The 25,699-nt window shown below is 41.7% G+C and overlaps 14 protein-coding genes and 1 non-coding gene across 15 annotated transcripts; 10 read left to right on the top strand and 5 right to left on the bottom strand.

Annotated features, from left to right (window-relative positions):
* Positions 1–1,516: 1,516 nt before the first annotated feature.
* Positions 1,517–2,914, top strand: ACAD11 (acyl-CoA dehydrogenase family member 11; the record flags this gene model as incomplete). The annotated part of the gene is made up of 1 exon (XM_022820675.1): positions 1,517–2,914. The coding sequence occupies one exon, from the start codon at positions 1,517–1,519 to the stop codon at positions 2,912–2,914; it is 1,398 nt and encodes a 465-aa protein (XP_022677114.1).
* A 557-nt stretch (positions 2,915–3,471) lies between these two features.
* LSM1 (Lsm1p) lies at positions 3,472–4,008 on the bottom strand (the record flags this gene model as incomplete). The annotated part of the gene is made up of 1 exon (XM_022820674.1): positions 3,472–4,008. One exon carries the CDS (start codon positions 4,006–4,008, stop codon positions 3,472–3,474), a length of 537 nt encoding a protein of 178 aa, XP_022677113.1.
* Positions 4,009–4,715: 707 nt separating this feature from the next.
* Positions 4,716–5,111, top strand: FMP46 (putative redox protein; the record flags this gene model as incomplete). Its single annotated transcript, XM_022820672.1, has 1 exon — positions 4,716–5,111. One exon carries the CDS (start codon positions 4,716–4,718, stop codon positions 5,109–5,111), a length of 396 nt encoding a protein of 131 aa, XP_022677112.1.
* Positions 5,112–5,202: 91 nt separating this feature from the next.
* On the bottom strand, positions 5,203–6,399 carry MTC1 (DUF5427 domain-containing protein MTC1; the record flags this gene model as incomplete). Its single annotated transcript, XM_022820671.1, has 1 exon — positions 5,203–6,399. One exon carries the CDS (start codon positions 6,397–6,399, stop codon positions 5,203–5,205), a length of 1,197 nt encoding a protein of 398 aa, XP_022677111.1.
* Positions 6,400–7,179: 780 nt separating this feature from the next.
* On the top strand, positions 7,180–7,665 carry ALB1 (Alb1p; the record flags this gene model as incomplete). The annotated part of the gene is made up of 1 exon (XM_022820670.1): positions 7,180–7,665. One exon carries the CDS (start codon positions 7,180–7,182, stop codon positions 7,663–7,665), a length of 486 nt encoding a protein of 161 aa, XP_022677110.1.
* A 185-nt stretch (positions 7,666–7,850) lies between these two features.
* Positions 7,851–8,561, bottom strand: RPE1 (ribulose-phosphate 3-epimerase RPE1; the record flags this gene model as incomplete). Its single annotated transcript, XM_022820669.1, has 1 exon — positions 7,851–8,561. The coding sequence occupies one exon, from the start codon at positions 8,559–8,561 to the stop codon at positions 7,851–7,853; it is 711 nt and encodes a 236-aa protein (XP_022677109.1).
* A 708-nt stretch (positions 8,562–9,269) lies between these two features.
* Positions 9,270–10,529, top strand: NAP1 (histone chaperone NAP1; the record flags this gene model as incomplete). Its single annotated transcript, XM_022820668.1, has 1 exon — positions 9,270–10,529. The coding sequence occupies one exon, from the start codon at positions 9,270–9,272 to the stop codon at positions 10,527–10,529; it is 1,260 nt and encodes a 419-aa protein (XP_022677108.1).
* A 1,188-nt stretch (positions 10,530–11,717) lies between these two features.
* On the top strand, positions 11,718–12,608 carry PLN1 (Pln1p; the record flags this gene model as incomplete). Its single annotated transcript, XM_022820667.1, has 1 exon — positions 11,718–12,608. One exon carries the CDS (start codon positions 11,718–11,720, stop codon positions 12,606–12,608), a length of 891 nt encoding a protein of 296 aa, XP_022677107.1.
* Positions 12,609–13,247: 639 nt separating this feature from the next.
* On the top strand, positions 13,248–14,960 carry CPS1 (M20 family metallopeptidase; the record flags this gene model as incomplete). Its single annotated transcript, XM_022820666.1, has 1 exon — positions 13,248–14,960. The coding sequence occupies one exon, from the start codon at positions 13,248–13,250 to the stop codon at positions 14,958–14,960; it is 1,713 nt and encodes a 570-aa protein (XP_022677106.1).
* Positions 14,961–15,671: 711 nt separating this feature from the next.
* PHO86 (Pho86p) lies at positions 15,672–16,559 on the top strand (the record flags this gene model as incomplete). The annotated part of the gene is made up of 1 exon (XM_022820665.1): positions 15,672–16,559. One exon carries the CDS (start codon positions 15,672–15,674, stop codon positions 16,557–16,559), a length of 888 nt encoding a protein of 295 aa, XP_022677105.1.
* Positions 16,560–17,184: 625 nt separating this feature from the next.
* Positions 17,185–18,000, top strand: SHB17 (sedoheptulose-bisphosphatase; the record flags this gene model as incomplete). Its single annotated transcript, XM_022820664.1, has 1 exon — positions 17,185–18,000. One exon carries the CDS (start codon positions 17,185–17,187, stop codon positions 17,998–18,000), a length of 816 nt encoding a protein of 271 aa, XP_022677104.1.
* Positions 18,001–18,923: 923 nt separating this feature from the next.
* UTH1 (SUN domain-containing protein) lies at positions 18,924–20,069 on the bottom strand (the record flags this gene model as incomplete). The annotated part of the gene is made up of 1 exon (XM_022820663.1): positions 18,924–20,069. The coding sequence occupies one exon, from the start codon at positions 20,067–20,069 to the stop codon at positions 18,924–18,926; it is 1,146 nt and encodes a 381-aa protein (XP_022677103.1).
* A 2,402-nt stretch (positions 20,070–22,471) lies between these two features.
* KLMA_60017 (uncharacterized protein) lies at positions 22,472–23,557 on the top strand (the record flags this gene model as incomplete). Its single annotated transcript, XM_022820661.1, has 1 exon — positions 22,472–23,557. One exon carries the CDS (start codon positions 22,472–22,474, stop codon positions 23,555–23,557), a length of 1,086 nt encoding a protein of 361 aa, XP_022677102.1.
* Positions 23,558–24,013: 456 nt separating this feature from the next.
* Positions 24,014–24,931, top strand: ASF1 (nucleosome assembly factor ASF1; the record flags this gene model as incomplete). Its single annotated transcript, XM_022820660.1, has 1 exon — positions 24,014–24,931. One exon carries the CDS (start codon positions 24,014–24,016, stop codon positions 24,929–24,931), a length of 918 nt encoding a protein of 305 aa, XP_022677101.1.
* A 277-nt stretch (positions 24,932–25,208) lies between these two features.
* KLMA_R601 lies at positions 25,209–25,281 on the bottom strand. Its single transcript has one exon. It is a non-coding gene; the product is annotated as a tRNA-Ala (tRNA).
* Between the last annotated feature and the right edge of the window lie 418 nt (positions 25,282–25,699).

The raw sequence follows: 25,699 nt of genomic DNA, 5'->3' as shown, positions 1-25,699 counted from the left end.
CTTCCCTTGCATTTCTTTATGGCATTTCTTTATTTCCATTGCTTACCTACTCTGTTATTCTGTTAGAGTTGTACCTGAAAGAGTACAAAATGGTTTCTCCGAGTTTTGAAAAAATGACGCAGGATCGTCTTATAGCAAACGCACGGCTTTTTCTTTGAGCGTTGTTGCTGATCCAAAGCAATGCCCGTAATACATTGCTTTCGGTACCGGCGGGTGTTAGCAGAGCATCCCTTTGCTGCTAGAGGTACTAGTATGTAATAGCACTCAGAGCGCGAAGAAAAGAAGAAAGAAAGAAAATGAAAGAGCCGTTAGGTGCCTATAGCGTTGACTTCTGTAGTAATTCGGCTTCCTGTCTTTTGGTTTTCTTGATGTTATTGAGTTCTGACAAACTCCCTTGTATTGCATATGAATAAGGAGTTCTAACGACCGAGTCGCTATGTACCAAGCCTTGGTAGGTACGGCTACTACACAAAGCTTATATAAGCGTACACTTCTTTGCATAGACTACTGGAGTCCTAGAACATTGTAACCAGTAGCAAACCCATTTCTGGGAAAGCCGTTCTTCTGCATTAACATGGCCGTAACGTAACGTCTAGTCTAGCATGTCGGATTTCCGCTTTTCAGAAAGCCGGGAGACACTGGTCGGTTGTCTCTTACTACTATATACATACGCTACTCGGCTTTAGGGTCTAATTTTTTAAAAGGTTGGTCTGGACTAGGGTGTGCTAACACGGACTTGCTTAGATCGATATTTTCGTACATCAGTGAGGATTTCCGCAGCTGGGTTTGTTTAATTCTTACATCAGAATAATTGCTAACGGATCCCCTATACACAATGCTGTGGTGCCCCTCTTGTTAGTCAACTCAACATCACCTGTATTTGCCTATACATTCTCACACTCTATTATCACTTCACCTTATATCACGGAACTCTGTGTACTATTATAGAGAACCAGTTTCTACAAGGCCCAACTATAGAGGACGTCGCAACGCATCCCATCGCACCGCCATTGATTCTTTTTATCCCTGTGTATGTATGTATGTCTGTATGTATAATTGTTTGTTTTTTTGTGGATGTCGCGCAGTAGAGCAGCAGGTCTTCGAAACAAATAAATAGCTGGCATGTCAGCGCTCGGGAGTTATATATAAAGGTTGGTTTTGTGTCACACCCACTATGTGTGTAGTAGCGGATAGTTTAATAGATGGGTGGTGAATTTGTGTTTTGTGGCAAGCCTATATAGCTCTGTCGTCGGTCACCGTCACAATCAGTTCTAATACAATATATATATAAGTGACAGAAAAATAAAAGATTATTATTATATTGAATTTATAATAGTCCGTTGCTAAGAAAGTGTCAGTAACCGTATAATAGAGTCTCGGCGGTTCAAAATTAAGGTTCATAAGATTTATCAGTAATTGGTATTATCTGAGTTTCTGGGAAGTACTACAAAGTACTACGAAGTTTAAGGAAGATATCGGGCTAAGATTGCAAACCCGGGTGGGAAACGAATAAAAGATGCCTAACGTCAGCGACAGACCCAAAACTTATAAGAAACCTGCATTAGAGGATGTTGATCCTATCACAAACTATATACCTGCCAGTGTGTTAGATAAGTTTGATGAAAGGCAATTGGCAAGGTTCAAGAAGGTGAGAAAGTTTGTTGAGTTTGAATGTTTGCCATTGGATACTATCTTTTTGCAAGAAAGTATTCTATTTGAGTATAAGAATGATTGGGAAACATGTCCTGTCATTATTACTCTAAGGAAGAAACTAGAAAGCTACGGTTTACACAAGATGTTTGTACCCATGGACCACGGCGGATACGATAACTCATTGAACGAAAATTGGGAAATTGTCAACATGGTTGAGTTTGCCATGATTGCTTTTCTAGTTGGAAGGTCAGTAATCGCAAGTTACCTTTTCCACTTGGATGATTTGATCAACATGGGGACGATACAGGTTTTGCTAAGGCATGGTTGTACTAACCATGAAATATGGGTTCGCATGATTAACGATTTGGTTTCCAATAATATCAAGTCATGTTTGATGGTGAGTGAACGTGATGTGGCTGGATCCGATGCTTTAAATACCCAAACTAAGTGTCGCATCATTGAGGGGAAAGAGAATGAAGCCGATTCCATGATGGTTTTGAACGGTGAAAAATGGTTTATCAAGGATGCCCACGATTCGGAAGTGTGGTTGATTCTTTGCGTTACAGAGCCAGAAGAGGGAAACATTTATAGAAAGCATTCTTTGTGTCTTGTTAACAGAAATGACGTACCGCCATACACTACAAAGATAGAAACAATAGACACAAATGAAGGAATTGGTAACTTTTACCAAGTCACTTTTAAAGACTGCAAAGTGCCCTTGAACATTGTTGGTGAAAGAGGCGAAGGGTATCAGATCTTGCAAACCAAATCGTCGATAACAAGATTGTTCCAGTGTTTGAAATTATGTGGGATGGGTCAAGAGTCATTGAGGCTTTCGAATAAAAGAGCCGCCGAAAGGAAAGTATTCGGCTCCAAACTACAAAAGAGTGAATGTTTCAAGTTTGAGTTGGCCCACTGGCGGATCAAAGTGGAGACTTGCAAGCTGCTTTGTTTTAACGCCGCAATAAAATGCGACTACGAAGGCGTCAAAGCCGCCAGAGAAGAGATTGGAATGGTTAAAGCGGTTACTCCAAAGGAAATATCATCTCTGGTTGATTGGTCTATTCAGCTACATGGATGCTACGGTTTGTGTCCTACACGTACACCGCTATCCCATATGTGGCAAGTGAGCAGATCATCAAGAATCAACGATGCGCCGGATGAATCGTTGATAGCACAACTGGGAAGATTGGAAATAAGTAACTACAATAAGTTCCAGAAGACGTATGATCAAGAATTACTCGCCTTAGCTGGGAAGTGAAAGGAATACGCACTTACCTTCTTTCTTCCATCCCTCCCCCATTATTTTGTACTGGTTTTCGTTTTCGTTTTCGGTTTCGTTTTTGTTTGACTTGTTCAGAGTTATATAGTTTTACACATGATACACGAGTTAATATGACACAAGCACACGCACACGCACACGCACACGCACACACTCTGTTTAACTTTAGTTAGATGGATGGTTGGTATTATTATTATTTCTTTGAAGGGTCTTCAGGTCTTTAAATTATTGACGGAAGTACCCTGGTGTTAACTGTTTTATTTTTCCCCATTCTCTGTCAAACTGCGATTAATGTTCCCCATTTACATAAAAATATGCATATATGCATTATCATCATTATTTCATCACTGTTAGTTACTGTTACAGTAGTACCTATATAAAACTAATATTATAATACCCAAATAAAGAAGGAAGAAAAAAAAAAAAAAGAAGAGTAAACTCAGAAGTTGCTACACTTCTACTTCGAGCAGAGGTACTAGTAGTACTGATGATGGATGGGAAATAACAATAACAATGCTAATATTAATATACTAATACTAATACAAATCCCCTTTGTTGAAATCTGTAGCCAACCCTAGTTGTGCTAACTTCTTGCCCTTGGCAGTGTTTTGTTTGTATTTAAGTTCGTCCATCTTTTCTTTATGACTTTGTGCTACCTCAAATGGAACACGCTCCATCGATTCCAATGGAATGTCTTCCTTGTCGATATCCACTTCGCCTAGCATAACGACGTTCTCCCCTCTTATCATAAACACACCTCTATCGCATTCCCCATACTTGTTTTCTCCTTCAATGTATATTCTTTCTACTGTATGTTGTAGAATTAGATTGGCATACTGGTCAAAAGTCCTTAGCACACCAAAGAACATACGTCCATCACGTAGAAGTACAAATATCTTACGGTCCACTGAACCAACAATTGCTGCCGTGGTGGTAAAGTTATATTGGTCCAAGTATAAATCGGCTTCACCTTCGCTTAATTTCGACTTTGGGCGATTTTCATCGGAATTGGATGATGTGTCTGCAATTTCGGCTGAAACAGCTCTTTCACTACTAGGAGAGGATGTGGACATTATTATATGACGTGTTAATGCTTTTTGAAGTTGCAACAATTGCCTTTCGCTCTTTTTCTAGTTAAAAGAATAATGGATCCAAATGAGGGAAAAATATTTTGAACACTAACAAAAAAAGAATGCGATCTTTCTTCAACACTCCTATCGTATGGTGTGGTGGGTCTATGATCTGAATTCAACGTACTTAGCCTTATAAAAACGTTCTATTGGTCTGTATATTTGGTATATAGTACATAAGCTTTTTCATGCTTCCAAGAATTTGAAGTGTTGTGAAGAAATTCAAGAAAAAAAGAGAGAGCGAGTCAGGGTAGCTCTATTTTTGAAGGGGACATAAGCTTTATAAATGGAAGTCCGAGTTAAGGAAGTCGTTACTAGGGAGCGGGAACATGTTACCACATAATGCGGGGATTCCTGAAAACTTATTTTGTCTTAACACTTCTCTAAATAAGAAATTGACCAATCATTTACTTATTTTGTGAATTGCGATATATAATTCCTGTATTTGTTCGGTTTTACACAGGGGTACCAAGAACGATTTAATTAAACATACATATATATATAAATTTATATATATATATATATATATAGAGAGAGAGAGAGAGAGTAAGAAAGGGACGATATAATAACATTTGGGTGCAAAACCTTTTATACTTGGAAAAACTATCTAGCAGACGCAGTTCTTCAACTACCTAAAAGCACCAAGCACTATGTCTATGTTTAGAACGATTCAAAAGCAACCTCGTGTAGTAACTTTGTTTACCCATAATCTAGAGTCATCGCATGCACGGAGTCTACTTACCGTTTTGCGATCCGATCAAAGTAATAAATTTGATATAGAGATATGTCAGAACTTTCCTACTAAAGATCAGTTAGAGTACCTTTCCCAAATTGATAAGATAAATTTAATGAAGCAGATTCCAAGAGCCGAGACTCTTTTGCGTAAGCCCGCTGAAAACCCGATATTTGGCTCTCCGCTTCAAAAATGTGTGAATAAAGAGGGATACTGGAATAAAAGTTCGAGTATGTGGGTTGATTGGGAAAAAGCAGTACTCGGTACCACTGCGGAATCTTTAAAATCTAAATTGATGCAAAAATTGAATTGAATTGAATTGAAAGTGATATTATATATATACATATATAGACATATATATATGTGTGTGTTTGTGGACTCAGGAACGCATCACGCTTTACGTATTACAAACCCATTCTACTGATGACATATTGTTGCGCTAGAATGCTAAAGGTTAGTTCCAAACCTTCAGAAATCCACGGCTTGACCCAATCACTAGGATCGATCTTGTCGCTCAATTCCTCATCACTTACAGAGCCTGATTGGAGCCAGTTGGCCCATTTACTAGGATACCCCTGTGATCTCACTATTAGGAGAATATCGTTGCTTATATCCTTTAGTATAATGATAAAGTGGAAGTTATTCTGTTTTGATGCATCGACAATAACAGGGCTTGAAGCTTCTTCTTCTTCAGACTTGCCCGGAATTTCGCATGCCAAAATACTAATGAAAAGATCACTCACTTTGCTCACTGGATTACTGGCTCTTCTAGCCTGCTTTCTAGAGGTTTCCCACGTCTTGGTGGCGTTTTCCAAATTGGCTAGACATAGTTTCTCTCCATCAGCAGCCTTCCCCTGGAAAATATTCATGTTTATCTTATCGTCGATGGCCTTGCCATGATCCCACTCGTCTGCGAATATTCTAATTCCACCTTGTACTTGTTGAGACAAAACCCTTTCAAACTTCTCTTCAACCTGGTATGTGATTGTCTCTTGATCTAAGTTCTGCAAGTCATGCACCAAGTGGATCCTAATCACTTCATCAGTCTCCCCGATAACAATTTTTGTCAATTGTGAAGTTAATCCGGAGATTACCTGAGATCCCTGCAACGCTGTTAGCTTGGCCCCAATATCGTTGATCTTCAGGTTTCCATCCTGAGTGGCAATACGTTCCTTAATCTGATTCGCCTGTTCCGTAGTTTTGTTCCAGAAACTAGAAACGGTGGCAGAACCACTAGAAGACCACCAATTGGAAATAGAAGAAATCGGGTCTTGAACTGCTTCCTCATGGTCATCCTCCCCGTCTTTCTCTTTCTCTTGTTCCTCCTTGGGTTCCGGTTGAGCCACTTCTTCGGTTTTCACTTCAGCTGCTGCTTTGTTTTCCTCCTGCTTTGCGGCCTTCGCAGCTTCCTCCTTGGGTTTGGACGCTTCCTTATTCGAAGGCTTCTTCTTTATATCCAAATTGCTATTCTCCAATTCATCCAAAAAATCCATAATATCTTCATCGTGACCTCCTGCATTCGTACCCTTACCCTTTCCCTTCACATTAGTCGTGGGTAAAGAGTCCAAGAACTCTAAAACGTCATCAGCATCGCTAGTCATTGTAGACAAATTAAAACACCAAACAGGGATACAACCTTAACAAAATGAGAACACTTGCCAAATCAAAGAAGCGTTTCTCCACTACCGTCAAGTAAATGAGCAAGATGCCACAATTCAATTGTGAAACCTTGATTCAGCCTCTCACTTCTCCAACTTACTCCAAAGAAAAACACGTATTTTTATCTCTTTTGATGTGTTTATAGTAACATTTATTATTATTTCTAGTTAGAATAGAAATAGAGAGCTTTCTCGTTACCGATGTCCAGGTTCTGATATCAACACTTAAGCCGGGTAACACTAACATCTGTGTCAACAACTTTTCAGTCAAAAAAATAAATATACTGTCGCTACTAACTGACACACAAGCACATTGACAAATAGAAACGATTATATACCCCACTCAGTGTCAGTATTATTCACCTACTACGTAACAGATATAAGTCTTATAGATTTGACATGGTATAAATACAGGCATTAAGATAAATGGTTTCCCTATTAACGATAAGTATATAGATAGATAGATAGTTTCACGCTTTGCACTTTCGACTTCTTTTGATTATTTTTTTTTTTTGTTTCTTTTACTTTTCTGTGTATCTGTTTTTTTTTTCATCAGCTTCTCATCGCTCATCTCATCGCATATACTGTACAAGAGCATCACTGGAGGCTTTGGGTTAAATAGAGAGCTGGTATTCACTTTGGAACATTCCATTTGAGTATTGAACCACTCTCGAGTAGCTACTGCAGAAAACCAGCTGTTCGAATAAAAAAAAATAACTCGAAATGCCATCCAAGAACTCTATTAACAGGCCTAAGCAAAAGGTCAATTTGAACCGTAAGATTCACCAACGTGCAGCCAAGCGTGATGCTATGGAAAGAAAGGGTCTATTGGCCCCAGCCAGATCATCTGAGCTTTCGAAGTCTGGTCAGTTGAAGAGTGTGCCGCTAGATCTTTACAAGGGTGAGAGATTGTCGCAAGGTCCTACAACCACTCATACTCTATCGAAAAAGAGAGCCAAGAAGATTGAACGTAACCTAAAGTATGTTGAGCAAAGAAAGCTATTGTTGGATTTGCAGTCCCAGAGCGAGCAGAACGGCGGTATGCAGATTGATGCTGTTTCGTCTACGAAGAAGGAGAAGGTTGTCAAGAAGGGTCAACTTGAAAAGATGAGAGAAGCAATCTCTGGTGTGTTGGAGGACATCCAATCGCAAGGTCTAACATTGCACACTGAGGCCGGTACCACACTTGGTGGCCAGTACTTCATATAAGCGGTGGGATATATATGGATATAGATATATCTGTATTAGGCCCTCCTCTAGGGACCAGCAGTTAAGTAGTGTATGTGCGTTGTATATTAGTCGTCAGAAATTGGATTATGTAAAGTATAAAAGCAAGCGGACACAAAGAACGAAAATCCTCAGTCCAAGTGTGTTTATACATACGTGCAAGCGCGCTATGCCAAGAGGTCTTTGGCCACCAACGCATCCTTGACCTTACTTTTCATGAAGCCGATAACGTCCGCCGGGTCGTCCGATCGGAACACGGACGTACCCGCGACAATCACATTCGCACCCGCTTCCGAGGCCTGTTCGACGTTTTGCTTACCCAACCCACCGTCGACCTGGATGTTCAACGTTGGGAACCTCTCTCTCAAATCCTTCACCTTGCTCATCATATCGCTCATGAACTTCTGACCACCAAAACCGGGCTCCACCGTCATCACAAGCGCCATATCCAACTCAGGTGCCAACTCGTATAGCACATCAACCGGGGTGCCCGGTTTCACAGCACACGCGGCCTTCATCCCGTGCTTCTTGATCAACTCCACCAACCCCTTTGGATCCTTCGTGGCCTCGTAATGGAACGTGAATTGGTCGCACCCAATTCTCGCAAAGTCCTCTACCCATTTCTCAGGCTCGCTCACCATCATGTGGCAGTCGAAAAACGCCTTGGGCAACTTGGTATCTGGATCGTTGTACTTCCCAATCACCTTACGCAACGACTCGACAACTGGCTGCCCCAAAGACATATTGGGAACGAAATGGCCGTCCATAATGTCAATGTGCAACCATTCGGCACCGGAGTTGATCACCTTGTGGCACTCGCACCCAAGATTACAAAAATCACTGGCTAAGATAGAAGGAGCAATGATAGGTTGGACCATGATATAGAATCTCAGATGTTTCTTTCCCTTTAAAACAGCAGTAAAAAAAAAAAAATTCCAGAAAGCGATTCGATTCTACTCGATTGGATTGGATTCTTCCCTGGGATTTCCAAGTGTGTGTTCCTTCAACAAGTAAAACCTACTTCTAACCACGAAGAAAACATTCTTTTCTCCAGAATTGTGTTTCTTCTCATATCCGGCCTGGAGTAAAGTTAAGTTGTTGGTAAATTTGAAACAGTGTCCATTGCAAGAAAATGACATGCACAGCTAGAAACTGGAAAACCACGAGGCCGAATAATATTATACTATGCATAGATACATAGAACCGGAAAACATGACAAGAGTAGAACTTAGTACACAGAGTATTTGTTGTATTGCCTACTTGGATAACAGCTGTGCACACTCTGTGTGCGTGTCTGTCTGTACATGCTGCTAGTTCCTGGAACTCCCGAGTGGAGATGTCTGTTTGTATATGTTTTGTCTTATTTTAGGAATAGTTTAGCCTATTATACTGTATTTTCAGAACATACATATGGTAGTAAATAGGAACCCGTACATAAAAATTTTTTGAGCATTAGTAAAGAGTAGTTCAACAGCACACCACTTTGGGGGTGCTTAGTAGAGACGTGTTTGGATTATAGGGTAATTTTGGTACCCGGTTTAAAAGGTAGATAGGGTATTGAGGCTGTAGAGTGTTTTAAATTAGCAATGTCTAGGCCTATTAAGACGACGAGATCAAGCAAAATAGATAATGCTCCGACTCCTCACAACACACCAGCGAGTGTGTTGAAGGATTCGTATTTGAAGAAGAAGCAACAGGAGCAGGATCAGGAAGATGAATCGCAGTACAATGAGAGTCCATCGTTGTCGAGAATAAACGAGAAGCTTGAAGTGTTGAACATTGACGAGGAAAGCGAGGATGCGGAATTTGATGAGGAGCATGGGTTTGAGAAGTTGCCCAAGGCTGTGAACAACCGTATTCTTGCTTTGAAGGCGATCCAGTCTGATTTGTTTGAGCTGGAAAAGAACTTCCAGCTGGAGATGTTGGAATTGGAGCAGAAGTACTTGCAGAAGTACGAGCCTTTGCACCAGCACCGTTTTGAGTTGATTGCGGGTTTGAAGGATGCTACCGAGGAGGAGATCAAGAAGGGTCGTTCCTTGGGCGATGCAGCAGAGAAGGGTGAGGGTGAGGAGGCTGGAGATGAGGCCGATGACGAGGAGACTGGAGATTACAACCTAGACATAGTCGGCATTCCATGCTTCTGGTTGACTGCGATGGAGAACTTGCCAATGGTGTCGCAGAACCTCACGGAGCGCGACTGCGACGTGTTGACTTACTTATCCAACATTACGCTCAAGTACTTGACCGAGGGCAAACCGGGCTTCCAATTGATATTCACGTTCGACAAGGACAACGAATTCTTCACCAACGAGACCTTGACCAAGACATACTATTACCAATCAGAACTCGGCTACTCGGGCGACTTTATCTACGACCATGCGGAAGGTGAGGTCATCCAATGGGTGGACAACGATCACAACGTCACGGTTACCGTGGAGAGACGAAAACAGAAGAACAAAACCACGAAGCAGATACGTACCATCGAGAAGCTGACTCCAGTGGAATCGTTCTTCAACTTCTTCGACCCACCAAAGGCTCTGGACCCAGAAAACGACGACGAAGAACTCGACGAGGAGGAGGTCGCTGAGTTGGAGAGCAGACTTGCCGTGGACTATGCTGTTGGTGAGGAAATTAAGGACAAGTTGATTCCAAGGGCTGTTGACTGGTTTACTGGTGCCGCTTTGGAGTTTGAGTACGGCGACGTGGAAGAAGAAGACGACGAAGATGTCACTTCCGAGTTCCAAGACGAGGATGAAGACGACGACGAAGAAGAAGAAGAAGAAGACGATTTCGCTAACAAAGATGCGCTAAAGAAGGTGCAACCTCCGGAATGCGAGCAGTCGTGAGATACTGAGCCAAGGCCAAAATGTTAATCCTAAATACTAATCCTAATATATAAATATAAATATAAATATAAAAACATATTACAAGTGATACGCTGTGACAGACACACTCTCTGATCCCCTCTGATCCGACCCGAAGGGCAAACGGCAAACCCCAACCCTACTCTGGTTGGGCCACTTGCCACGTGACCCACCACCCCGTGGTACCGTTATCCGGGTAACAATTATTCAGCACCCACACACCTTGGGGACCTTTTGGAAAATCGCCGATGCTGTATCACCGTAGTAACCATAGACAAAACAAAAAGAAAGGAAACTCTGCATTATATCGCACATTGCGATGGGCCCATATATTCCGCCATAGCCTAGCCCTAACACCAACCAGGGCAATAGCGCTGGCACTGGCACTAGCACTAGCACTAGCTCTACCATCTGATCTGCCCTGACTCGACCTGTATATCACATGTGCCTGTCTACCTGTCCGCTTTTGCTCTACTGCATGCTCATAGCAACAGGCCAATCTCTGCTAGATCGCAATCTGAACGCGTCTCTCCATGTTTACCTTGTTTACCTTGTGTATGTATGTATGTATGTATGTATGTATGTATGTATATATATCTACTGCAGCCCCTCTGTGCACTGTATTACTTATCACTTACGTCTTCTGTCCGTTACCTCCATGTCCTTACAGAAGCAACCGCACAACAGCCCAGCCAGCTCTTTTCCTGAGTCCCTTCTTTCCTCATGCTTCCTTCGCCTTTCCTGTCTGGTGCGACAATTGCCGTTTCATAGGGTTACACATTTTTGCGTGTCACATGAGTGCTATGTATAAAAGGGATGAGCTTTCCTACAGAGACTAGGGATACCGCAGAGATGTAGGTTTTAGAAGCTGCTTTGAGCAATATATATATATATTTATATATATTTATATATATATGTATGTGTATGTATGTATGTATATATATGGAGGTTGGTTTTGTATATTGTGTATAGTCGGTAGTTAGTCTTGGTGTGTTGTAGCAGTATTCAGTTCACCCTTCTTGTAGAGACACTAGTGTGACACTAGAGACATTAGACAAGCGTCAGTTACTATTGAGTTACATTACATATACATACTTGCTGCGCTTCCCCCTGTTAAAAGAAGAAGAAGAATAAAACGGAATCAAACGAAACCAAACGAAACGGAACCAAATGTCAGTGCCTGTGAAGAAGCAAAGATCTCGCTCTTCATCGTCCGTGAAGCTTGTCGTGGACAAGCCGGTCACAGATAAGTTTGCTACGCAGTATGCCTCGATAAACCACTTGAACAAATACCCGGTTGTCATGAGATGGATAAACACTATATTGTGTCTCCCCTTGGTATCGAGAGTGTTGTCTACGATTTCGCTCATTGTTTTCCAGTTCAAGACCAAGGTTATCGACTCCGGGAAGACTCCAGCCGTGGTGAAGAAGCTTTTCAACTACTCGGTTGCCGGGTTGAAGAAGTTGGACGAGTTTGTCAACACCATGGTTTTCAGAGAAGGTATCGATGCTTTCCTTAACGAGTATCGTGAGCACGGGAGCCTGGGATGGTGGATTGCGTATTTCACGGTGGACTACTACGCCAATCTCGTGAACTACCTTGTTAAGGAGTTCATTTTGAAACCATTGTCCCTAATCAAGGATGATGCGTCATCGCGCGTTTCTCTGGCTGCTGCCAGCTCATCCACAGCGTTGCCACACTTCAAGGAGTTGACCAACACCACCAAGGATGTGCTAGAGCCTACCAAGGAGAAGGTCTTCGCTAAATACGATACCCTGGTCAAGCCAGCCAAGGAGACATACACTCATGCGATTTCGACTGCAAAGGAGACGTACTCTACGGCATACAAGACAGTTTCGGAAAAATACGACACCAATTTGAAAGAGACAGATTCGGTTCCAAGAGCCATTTTGACTACCGGCTCTGACTTGGGCTCCCTGACCCTTGAAAGATTGAAAAAATACAACGATAGCGAGGAAAATTCGGTTGTCGCCGATGGAACAACAACCACGGTCGACTCCGATCCACCAGTAAACAACATTAAGGAGCTATCGACCTGATCAAGGATTGCACAAGAACTCGAACTCAAACCCAAAACCAAAAATTCTCCCTCCAAAAATAAAAATAAAAATAAAAAAAAAAATAACTAAATTTACTACTTCTTAGCAGCACCATTACTATTACTATTACTATTACTACGGCTCCTGCTGCTGCTGTTGCTACTGTTCATCCATCTCCCAATAGTAGCTATTATATATCATTCTAACAACTCTACCTACTCTCTATATGTGTCTGTATCTGTAAAATGCCTGTCAGATTTTTATTTTCGCTGTCAGTTTTCCAACTTGGGATGGGATGACTCCCCAAACCGCCAGAAGACAGTGAATAATGATAATAATGGTTGCAACAATGGAAACAGGAAGGACAAAAGAAAAGAAAGAGCAGCAAAGTGTAGTCCGAGCTTGTTTTTACAGCCAAGATTTTTTGGGTACATACAGATCTCTCATGCTCCACTAACACCACCCTTAATACCCATTGCGGTCGTAAGGTGGGTATATGTGTATCTCTATGTATATATATATATATATATAATACAGTGCCAAGACTAGGACTAAACTATCTGTAGTACAGTCAGTCTTAAAGGGAACGTAAGAGAAGTAAAGAAATAAGATAGGGTCAATTGCAACTGCGTCGTGACAATGGCTCTTAAAGACGGTATTCATGCTCCCGATGGGACCCACAAAGTCAAGTTTCTGGTCCTTGCTATTTTAGCTTTGTCTGTAGCATCGTTTCATTTAGGGTACCAACACCTGACTGAGGCCCATCAGCAGTCTTCATCGGTTTTGGGACCTAAGTGTGACAATCCAGCGAGTGTCCAACCACCATCGTACAAAAACGGTAACGGTAATGGAACGGTCGAAGTAATTACATATGATCCTGAATACCGTGTTCAGGCAGTTGAAAAGTTATTGGGATCCGTTAGAATCCCAACAGAGTCCTTCGATACGCATTTGGACCCATCAGAGTATCCAGAACAGTACAAGAACTTCACCAGGTTGCACGAGTACTTCCGCAAGACTTATCCAGAAGTCTACAAGGTGTTGAAGGTGGAGAAAACTAAATATGAGTACAGTATGGTTTACATCTGGGAGGGCTCTGAGCCATCCTTGAAGCCATTGGTATTGGCCGGCCACCAGGACGTTGTTCCAGTGAACGCAGAGACCCTAGACCAATGGGAGTATCCTCCATACGACGGAGTTTACGACGGTACAAATGTGTACGGCAGAGGTGTGTCCGACTGTAAGTCGGTTGTCAATTCTGTGTTAGAGTCCATCGAATTGTTGATCAAAGAAGGTGTGACGCCAAAACGGACTTTGGTACTAGCGTTTGGGTTCGATGAGGAAGTTGGAGGCGGATACGGTGCCCAGACTATCAATGAGTTCTTACTGGAGAAGTTTGGGCCTGATGGTATCTACGCAATTGTGGACGAAGGTGGTAACGCAGTAGAGAAGCTGGATGATACCTACTTCGCCTTGCCAGCCGTTGGTGAAAAGGGCTCCATCAACTCTGTAATTCAATTGAACACCAAGGGCGGTCATTCCTCTGCCCCACCGGAAAACACAGGTATTGGCATCATGGCAGACCTAATTCACACCATAGAGTCGGAACCTTTCGAGCCCTACATCGATGTCAGCAATCCATTCTTGAAGTATCTATACTGCATGGTGGAGCATACTACAAAAGATGATATCGGATTACCAAGAGACGACATTGCAAAGTTTGAGCACGATAAAGACGCAAACAAAAACGTCGTCGAATGGGTCAACGGCAACACCAAATTCAAGTGGCTAGCCAAGACAACCCAGGCAGCAGATATTTTCCACAGCGGAATTAAGGTCAACGCCTTGCCCGAACTATCCACCCTCTTCATAAACCACAGAATTAATATCGGATCCACCTGCCAACAGACCCAAGACAAAATCAAGAAACAGGTCACTGCCATCGCACAGAAATATGGCCTCGGTCTAACTATCAAAGACGAGGTGATCATTCAGGACAATGCTGGAATTGGATCCTTCGTATACGACACAACAGAATGTCTAGAACCCGCCCCAATCACTCCTACCACCGGCAACCCTGTCTGGGATACTTTCGCCGGAACAGTCAGACACATCCTCGAAGATATTACATACCCTGGCGCAAAAGTCGTAGTCGCACCTTCCATTACTACAGGAAATACTGACACTGCAAAGTATTGGAATCTGACCAAAAACATCTTCCGCTACAGATTCTCTATCCAAAACGCAGTACTAGAAGGTCACATACATGGTGTTAACGAAACCATGCCAGCCGATTCGTATCTCAACATGATCGCTTTCTACTACGAGTACATCCAGAATGCCTGTCAATGATTGATGATACCTCTGGGAACTCAAGTCAGCACCAAAAGTTCATGGCACCCAATTCGGTCATGTGACCTGGCCCTGTTTCAGCCATGCTACAATTACCACTACCATGTGGTCTAGTTTCGTTTTAATTACAATATAATAATAATTAAGGCTGAAAAATTTGGTAGAAGAAGAAGAAGAAGAAGAAGCAAAGGAAAAAAAAAAAAAAAAAAATAAAGAGAGCTAAGAACGAACGAATGAGTCGGCGTTTGTTCGCAAATTTCTATACTTTGTATCGCTGTATAGATGTAGAAAAAGACGTTGGCTCGATGTGATAATGTAGACTCATGGATATTGACATCGTTTTGCAGTATAGTGTGGGCTTCAATGGGCGTCTCATTGCTTCTTTTATGCTAAACAAGCGTCTTGCTAACTGTTTCGTGGCGTTTTCGTAAAGCCTTTTCTGCTGCGTTTTCTGTTGTAATTTTTGTAATTTGAAAGAAACGATCGAATCTTGACCGAATAAAAGAAGAGGCGATGCAGTAATAATTTTGTTCTGTATAAAGGATTTAACACTTATGGGAAGACTAAGTTTTACGGTTTTTAGCAGCCGTTATAATTATTCAGTTATATTGTTTTTAATTGCAGAGAAGAAGCTAAGTTAGGACCATAGAACTTAGAGGCATTATTAGTTTTGATATTTTGCAGATAGCTATACCATTGTTGAAATAATAGATGCCAGTAGTAAAGCAAGCGGATGCTCGTTTGAATGAGCCAATCGATAAAGATGCGCCACCCACGATATACGGTACGACATTGAAGCCAGAGTATTCGAATGCAGCCTTGAACCTTTCGGTTGATTTTGTGAAGCAACAGTGTGCATTGCTCAATAAGAGGCTATTCTGGCACCCGGTAACCATTTTCTCCACCTTGGTGTGCGGTGTGATCTTCTTGGCATCGCAGTCGCATTTCCCTGGACATGCGAACCACGTTACTGGTTGGTTGTACCAATACTTCTTGATGAACAAGAAGGAGTTGGTGACGTTCTTTTTGGTGATTATCATCAGTGCATCTAGTGTGATCTCGCTATTGTCGAAGGTCACTGAGATCGTTTTCAAGAGAAAGTCCAAGTTGATCGTGGACACCAAGGGACAAATCATTTATGGGGTTGATTTGATGAAGTTGGCCCAAGGCGAGATCCAGGACAAAACTGCATTGGAAAACACCGAAATCATTGTGTACCGTGACACCCCAATCGCCTTGGTGTCGATTTTGGAGAACAAAACCTTGAGCAAGCCGGATTCATTGGTTATGGGCGTCTCCACCATTGGTGCTCGTCGTGTTTACTTGAAGAGTGGAATACTAGAAGACCTTATCGACTGGGCTTTGATCCGTACCAAGAACTACCAAAAGGAACATCCAAAATACAAGCACGGCAAATCTATGAAACTATTGATTGACGTTTACTCTTTCGAAAAGGACACTAAAAAGACATTAGCCAGAAAGGGATTCAGCATGATCGAGAGCTATAAGCTTCCTGAAAACAAGTTCTTGGCCAGCATGTTCGGTATCAAGAAAGAACTTTGGGGAATCCAATTCCACTTCGAAGCTAAGAAGGAATAGATTATCCATTCATTCAATGCCTTTACTTTGGTCACGCGCTGACTTTTTCCACACCCTTTTGCGAAGTTTAAGTTTTAAAAAAAAGTCTTCTCGGCCGGTTTTTACGTATCCTTACCACCTATATCTCCTGTAGCTAGGCTATCTGTATACTACTATCACATCGCTATGTCACTGTGTAGTCACAGTCTGACTCTTTTGTTTGAATTTTTCGGCCGGATATATAAAGTATATTCGACATTTTTTGCGTGCTTAACAGTTTCTCCGGTGCAGTTCGGCCGAAATCAGCCGCTTATTTTAAACAATCATTACAACGCGTGGTGTCAAAAGCAGTAGTAATACAAACGATTGGTGTTAGAATAGATACAAACAATAATGTTGATGCTGGTTGTACATAGTGTAGTCTGCTTCGTCTCTGTGCTATGCGCATGAACTGCTTCAACTCGTTTTTTTTTTCTTCCGGAAAAAAAGACTACTGAGAATTGACGTATATAAGAAATGGGCATTTCGAATGAACTGACACAACTAATCAGATGGACCCTTGTAATTTAGAAATATGATACTTGGTTACTAGTACTGCAGTTGCACAAGCCACTGAACACGCTAAATAATAAGCTACCCTTTCCCAATGAGTAAAGTCACTCCCCGTTGTATTATTGTTCGTCATGGACAAACCGAATGGTCAAAATCTGGGCAATTTACTGGTCTGACTGATATTCCATTGACACCATACGGTGTGGCTCAAATGAAGAGAACTGGTCAGGCAATTTTTGGCCATAAGTTTATCAATCCAGATCACATCACTTACATCTTTACCTCTCCACGTCAACGTGCTAGACAAACTGTTGGTCTTGTGTTAGAAAGTCTGACTGAAGAACAACGTTCAAAAATTAGGATTGTTGTCGATGAGGACTTGAGAGAGTGGGAGTACGGTGATTACGAGGGTCTGTTGACCCATGAGATCGTCCAGCTAAGAAAATCTCGTGGCTTGGACCAGGAGAGACCATGGAAAATCTGGCGCGATGGGTGCGAGAATGGTGAAACTACCCAGCAAATTGGTTGCCGGTTGTCACGTGTCATTGCAAGAATTCAAAACTTGCACCGTCAACACCAGAAGGAAGGTCGTGAAAGCGATATAATGGTGTTTGCACACGGTCACGCTTTGCGTTACTTTGCTGCTTTGTGGATCAAGTCTGGTGTTGAAGTGGCATACGATAAGAGTTTTGACCCAGCCGAGCCAACGTACCATGACGAAACCGTTGCGGATGTTCCATTAAAGACATTTAGACATTTAGTCGATAATCCTAACTACTTATTAGATGCAGGTGGTATTGGTGTATTATCTTACTCTCATCACAATATCGATGAGCCTGCTTTAGCACTTGCTGGTCCATTTGTTCCACCTCCAGAGGAGCAATCTGAGCACGAACCTGTTGTCGAATAATGAACAAACAAACAAACAAACAAACAATTAAGTAACTTAACTAACAACCCGAAAAAGAAGAATATTAGAAATAAAAAACCTTTTTTTAATGTGATATAGAATAGTTATACAATACAACGCACATTTATAAAATAATAATATAGAAAACCAAACCCATATATATACATATATGAATAGCAAAGCTAGTTCAAATGATCCCAAATATGAAATTTTCTACCATATAAATCTATCAGTTGTATGAGATGTGACCGAATGAGTTGAAAAAGAAGATAAAAAAAAGTATGATTTTGACGAGAAGAACTTGAATTTCTCTTAGCACAAATAGCTTGTGTGGGCGGGGGTATGAAAATGATGTCAATTACCGCTATTCTCAGCGGAATGGGCAAAAACTAATGGACGTAAAATGAAAATGATGAAAAGAGACAGAAAAAAAAATAAAACGTTTAAAAAAGACCCAAACCAAAGACACCGAGGGGTATCTTCAAACAATTGAAGACACTGGTCTTATAGGTTATAGTTTTAGTTTGGTAATGACAGGTCGTAACTGAATACAGGGTATCATTCTTTTTTTTTATTCTTTGAAATATCAGAAAGGATGAAAAAGTTCAGTCTGACATCAGGAAGAAGTAAGCGTTATGTTGTGAAAGGAATTGACAAAAAAAAAAAAAACATAGTCATGGGCAATAATAATAATAACGAATGGAATTGTTCTTCTGTTGTTTGGTATTGGTTACCGTTACCTCTTGTTCGTTAATAACACTTTTGTTGCATTTCAGATAAAAGTTAAAAAATGGTTTAGCGAAAGTGATGAAATGACTGAACAATGTGCAGACGTTATGTCACAAGGATGAAATATGGTATCAAAAAACATAAAAAATTGCGTAATTTGGCTGGTTATTTGCCCTTCTTCTTCTTCTTCTTCCTCAGTAGAAGATGAAGTTGGCGGTACCAGAAGTAACAGAAACGGTACAACCGTCACTGCCACTACCACCAGAGTAGTTACCATCGATGTAAGAACACTCACCGTTAACAGAAGCGCCATCAGCAGCTTCAATCTTAATGGAGTAGTTTGGAGCGTCTTTGTTGTTTGGGTTTGGAATGATAGACAAGTAAGTGATACCGTTAATGTAACCGGCACCCAAGACGACTGGGGCCCAGTTACCGACACCAGAACCAGCAGTACCCCAGATACAACCGTCTTCGACGGAAACACCGGCGTTGTTAACATAGTATTGGGTGGAAGTGGCCTTTCCTTGCCATTTGTAGTATGAGTCCTCGTCGACAACGGCAATTGGTTTATTGGAGTTTCCTTGGACGACAGTTGGAACAACCATGTTTTCGGAACCTGGGTAGTCAGTTCTACACAAGGCGATAGGGGAGTCCTTCTTGTTCACGGCATTGGCGGATTGACGGCCCCATTCACACAAGTACTTGGAGTTTTGGTTGGAACGGTACAACTTACCGTTCTTACACAGCAAACCACCGACGGACTTACCGTCAGAAGGTTGTTGGTCTGGCCATTGGGTCTTGGACATACCGGCTTGACAAGCGTAAGAGCAGTAGAAACCGTCCTTACAAGAGTTGGAGGTGTTACCGTCCATATCCATGATGGAGGCCCAGCCGCCCATGCCGATCCAGTCAACTGCAACGACACCTTGGCCGGATGGGAAGTCCGAACATGAGATGGTACCGTCCTGGAACTCCTCAGTTGGGCCAGAGAAATTGGACAAATCACCATCGACGCCAGAGGAGCCAGAGGAGCTAGATGAGCCGGAGGAACTAGATGAGCTCGATGGGGCAGAGCTCGAGGTAGAAGTAGGAGCAGATTCCTCAGAGGTGGTGGTGGTTGGGCTCAAAGTAGTTTGAGCGCCTGCAGAAGAAGTGGCCTGGACAACGTTCTTCTCACCAACCTGGTCTGCAACAGTAGCAACAGCACCTGGATCAGCAATAACATTACCGTTCTGGTCCATGTACTGGGTAACTGTCACAGCGGCTCTCTTGTCCTTGTGGTGAATATGCTTGGACCCTTGAGCTGGGGCAGCAATAACAGCCGATGCGGCAATAGACATTAAAAAGAGTGACTTTGTAGAAACCATAGTGAAAAATGAAAATCGTTTTCTGGTATTTTGCAATTAATGAAAGACAAAGGGTAAGTTAAAACTAAAGCTGAACAAAAAATGTAACAACGCTTAGGGAATGAGAGTTAAGGAATGGAAAATAGTTGGATAGTAAGAATCAACTCTTCAGTGCGTGTGCGTCAGCGCAAATTAGTAGTGCTAAAAAATGAGTGTATATGGACCGTTTAAGGTTGTTTCCCTGATCTTTTTTGATTGCCGCTGAAAAAGACTACTACAAATATACAATATAAATATATAATATACATATATACTATAACAAAGAGTACTAGCTAGTGCGTGTAAATCAAGTAACTTAAATATATATCTATATACCCTACTCTTCTTTCCGCCTTTATATATATACAATAATAACGCCGAATTCCCTGTGCGGTTGCCCCATAAATATGGCCCATCTAGATCCCTGTAACTCAAATCTGCACTCTGTTTCCCTAGAAAGAAAGGAAACACAACAAACTGGAAAAAATAGAAAAAAGGCAAAAATGGCCAAACGGGCAAAAATCTGGGTATGGGAATTTCCAAAAAAAAAAAAAATATAATATTAAAAAAAAAATTTAGCGTATGTAATACAGTGTGACAACGGCCTATAGTAGGGTAAAGAGCGCCGGGCGATGAATAAAATGTGACACACACAGTACACACAACACATACACACACTTGATCAGTGGTTGGTAGTCGGTGGTTATATGGGTCACGTTGTACGACAGATACGGTGACCTAGACGACTGGGCATGGTTGGTATCTTGTTTCTTTCTTTCTACCTTTCTTTCTTTCTTTCTTTTCATAGCAAAACAGGCAGACAGACAGACAGGCCTCGGGGCTGCTCTGTGGAAAGACTCTCCTATTTTTTTTTTATTTTTGTATAGATTCAGATGTGTTTTAAGATTGGGTGGGTGTGTTTCATCCGGGTAATACAGCACCTTTTTTTTTAGTTTTATTTGCCACCCGTGCACAGAGCACAGAGTGCAGCGCACAGAGGGGAGACCACTAGCGAATCGGGAAGGAGTCTGGATCTTGGCTGGGAATTTGTTGCCCTGGCGGGCGTAATACATACATACATACATACATATTCGTTCATTCCTCATTCTGTTGAATTACTTTTTTCCCATATTGCACCGCGAACGGGTCGTTGATGATGACAGTTGCCAGTGGCGGCCAATGTGGGCATTCCCTGCATTTCCGCCTGTATATCCGCTTGTATTTCCTTTGTTGGAAGTGTAAGATGTGACAATGATCTGACAAAGAAGAGGCACATTACCGCATTGGGTTATAGTAGCCACACTTAGTGTGTGTTGCATAGTAAATTCCTGAGAGAACCCAAGAATTTCCCGCTGTGGTACTGTAAGCGGAAGGGGCGCTGCCGCATTGGGTTATGTAATGGATTGAGGCAGCGGCAAACAGCCGCTGCCTATAGGCGATTGATGTGCTAGTTGCCTTCCTTTTTCTTTTTTATTCATTGTATGTGTATGGGTGGGTACACCACAGTATGCTGGCGGTGACCTAGTACGGATTGTTCGGTGAACAGAGTTGAGGTACGATTGTTGTTGTGCTACAGGCTTGACTGATCGGTCTGTTTCTGGTTCGGACAAGTGTCATGTTGGATCAGAAAATGCGGTTCGGAGACACACACATTACATTGTTCGGAATGTGTACGAGAGAGAGGACGTGTAAACGCCGAAAAAAAAAGAGAGAAAATTCTTGTGCTGCTATGGGTTGACAGGCTACCAATTCCCAATTCCCAATTCCTCGAAGTTTTCGGGAAACTAGGGGTAAGGGGGGAGGGGGGAGAAATTAAAAAAAAAAAAAAAAAATTAAAATTAAAATTAAATAATAATAGTACCCTCTGTTACCCGGTATTGTGTCACGTGATGCGTGTTTACCTTTTCCCCTCCCATCATCTTTCCGAATTGGTACTGTTATTGTCCTGTCCTGTATTGGCAGAAAGAAGTAAAAAAAAAAAATGAGTTGAGTTCGTTCACGTTTCGCACAGGTTTCGAAACAAGTTTGCGACAAGACTGTGGAAGGAAAGAGAGAGAATAAAAAAAACTGGATTTGTGGGTTCGGATTATTCACGGATCCAGACTACCGTTTTATTTTTGGATCCTATTACTTAGGTTTATTGCATTACAATTGACTCGATTCTCCGTCTAGCCCCTGCCTGATGCTAGTTCTTCCTATACTGTGATAGTGTAGAGAACGAATAAATCGATCGGCCTTTGGATCAAACAGTTGAGCTCTTTCTTTTTTTTTTATTTGTGTGTGTGTGTGAGAGAGAGTTAGCTCATCTTCCCGGACCTTGAAACCCTTAGGAAAGATCATCTAGCATTGGTGTTATTATGACTGGCGTAGTTGCTATTGGGGTTGTAGCTGCTATCCTGGCCAATGCTTTGCAGGCTCTAGGATTGGTCTTTCAACGGAAAGCTGAGTGCATTGTGCTGTTTCAATGTGCGGCAGATGATCCACACGGATTGATAACGGTGCCACCACGCCGGCTAGTGTACAAGAACACGACATGGAGGCTCGGATTCTGTCTGTTCCTTGTTGCAAATCTCTTCGGTTGCGTCATCCAGATTGCGACATTGCCCTTGTTAATATTGGCTCCATTGCAGGCTTCTGGATTAGTTTTCAATTCTCTGTTTTCTCATTTGATATTGTACGAGCCGTTTCCCATCTTTCCCACGCTATTGGTGTGTTTCGGTGGCACCATCATGGCGTCGATGTCGTGCATGTTTGTTAACACTCCTCTGACGCACACTTTTCAAGAATTGTTGGAATTGGCTGGATCTGAGACCTTCGTGCGCTATTTTGCATTAACAAACACGCTAGCTTGTCTTTCCCTCGTGATAGGCTTTGCTGCAAGGCGTAAAGGCATTAAGGGGTTCTCTTTGGTGTTTGCCAGTGGCATATGGTCCGCTCACGCATTGCTCATTGCAAAATGCGTATCAGACGTTATCGTTACAGAATGGGCCATCTCCCTTCACTTCATAGCGCTTCTCATGATCCTGGTCACTTTCTCACTCACTCAGCTATACCTATTGAACGTCGGGTTGTCCCACCTTTCAACCTCCATTCTCTACCCATTCGTCTTTTCCATCTACAATTTGACTACCATTCTAAATAGCACCATGTTCTATCGCGACTCGTTGGTTCCCCATACAGCGGAAATCCTATACCCAGGACTCGCGTTCGGATTCCTGATACTCACTCTAGGCGTGGCCACCATCTCTAAACGCATTTACAACTTCGAAGAAGCCCTCGTACCGGGCTCGAAGCATGGCTTTTCTTCGCATTCGCATTCCCCTTCTGCATCGTCTTCTTCCTCAACGGCCGCTGTACTATCGTACGGTTCCCTCAACAGCACTAGACCATTGTCACAAGAGTTAACTCAAGAACAGAGCACTTACACTTCATTGGCGGTGTAATTGTTGGTTACTCTCCACTTATCACCGTTCGAGACTCAATCCTTTAAATTCCCTTCATGTTTAGTGTCACGTGGTCGCCCGTTTACGCGTCGCGAATCTTTAACGCGCGTCCTGATATTTTTATTTTTTTTTAAGCTTTTTCTCTTCTCTATGCTTCTTTTGCTTGAAAGGAAATTTCAAGAGTATATATTAAAAATCTGTAGAGGCATACTTCACTACTTACTACACTTGCCAAAAGTTCTCTTCTATAGACAACCAAAAAGACATTAACTTTTCTGGATTAGAAATACCAAACTCTTCAGTGGTCATCAAATTACCGTATTGTTGATAACTACAGATATCATACTTCTACATCTTATAGGATTCCATTTCCATTTTAAAGGGTCACTAAGAGAGGTGAAATTGAAGAAGGAAAAAGAAGGGCAATAATAATCATAACAAATTACAATAGCAATAATGTCTATAGTATCGCTTTTGGGTATAAAAGTCTTAAACAATCCTGCCAAATTTACAGATCCATATGAATTCGAAATCACATTTGAATGTCTTGAGCCGTTGAAACATGATTTGGAATGGAAACTAACATATGTTGGGTCTTCGCGCTCTTTAGATCATGACCAAGAACTTGATTCTATTCTTGTGGGACCTATTCCAGTGGGAATTAACAAGTTCAAGTTTGTGGCAGACGCACCTTCACCGGATTTAATCCCAGCGAGTGAGTTGGTTAGTGTCACCGTTATATTACTTTCGTGTTCTTACAACGGAAAAGAATTCGTTAGAGTTGGTTACTACGTGAATAATGAATATGATTTAGAAGAATTACGGGAAAACCCACCACAAAAAGTCCCTATAGACCATGTTGTGAGGAATATTCTTGCTGAGAAACCAAGAGTGACAAGGTTTAATATTGTGTGGGACAACGAAGGTGAGGAAGAGTTTTATCCACCTGAACAAGAAGAACCCGAGGAAGAAGAGGATGACGAGGAGGAAGAGGAGGAGGAAGATGAACAGGATGAACAGGAACAGGATGAGGATGAAGGAGAAGCTATAGAAGAAGATATCGAAGAAGATATTGAAGAAGACATTGAAGAAGAAGAAGCTGAAGAAGAGGAGGCTGAAGAGGCGGAGGAAGAAGCGGAGGAAGAAGCTGAAGAAGCTGAGGAAGATGAGGAGGACGAAGAAGCTGAATCTGAGGATGAGCAATCGGGACCACAGAAAAAGAAGTTGAAACTAAAATCAGACTCTTCAAACCAACCAAAAGAAGATGAAATTGATTCCCAATCGAAATCTACTGCCCAAAAAGAAAGTAAGGATGTTGAAGATGAAAATAACGTCGATTTGCCCACTCCACAAGACACTACTCAACATAAATGATCCTATAAAATATTATTAGTTCAATGTGAAAAAATAAAACGCGTTAAATATCATTTTACAGTGTATACAATTTTCATGAATCTACTTTGTAACATTTCTAAGTAATAGAATAGTCGAGTTTTGGCTGAAAAAAGGGAAGGTGGAATTAGTAACTTGCTAAAACTATTTCGACATCATCACATCTATATTGTGAATGGAACCAGGACAGTAGTAAATTAGCTTTGTGTGAAGGAGATTGGAAAAAAAAAAAATTGTTGAGAATCAGCAAAAAAAGAAATGGACGAGTCCGGAGTCGAACCGAAGACCTCTCCCATGCTAAGGGAGCGCGCTACCAACTACGCCACACGCCCGTAATCTGTTGACGGATAAACTTCTGCATCTCTTTTAAGCTACTTTTTAAGTCATGAGATCAAGCAGCCTTTCACTCAGCTGTATTCATATGTACGAAAGCAAGCTAACAGCATTGGGCCACCTAATGCCCTTAAAGATTGTGAAAATGGGGGGAGGGGGGAATGTTAATGTTAAATATATATATATTGTAACTGATTTTTAGAGAAGAATTCAACAGTGTTTGGCCGAATGTCACTTTCAAAAGCAAAATGATAAACTTTCCTTAATAATGAATTACGCGCGCTTGATAAATATAATAATATTTACTAAAGCCAGTTTAATAGCATAGACTAAAATATCTCCATAATCACCATATGGATGTCGCAACAAGGAAAATATGATAGCAGTACTTACGTCACGTACGTTCGTAAGGTTCAT

Source organism: Kluyveromyces marxianus, chromosome 6, assembly GCF_001417885.1.
Source record: "Kluyveromyces marxianus DMKU3-1042 DNA, complete genome, chromosome 6".
Lineage (NCBI taxonomy): Eukaryota > Fungi > Ascomycota > Saccharomycetes > Saccharomycetales > Saccharomycetaceae > Kluyveromyces > Kluyveromyces marxianus.
The sequence above is the reverse complement of the archived record's forward strand: the minus strand, read 5'-3'. Positions and strand labels throughout refer to the sequence as shown.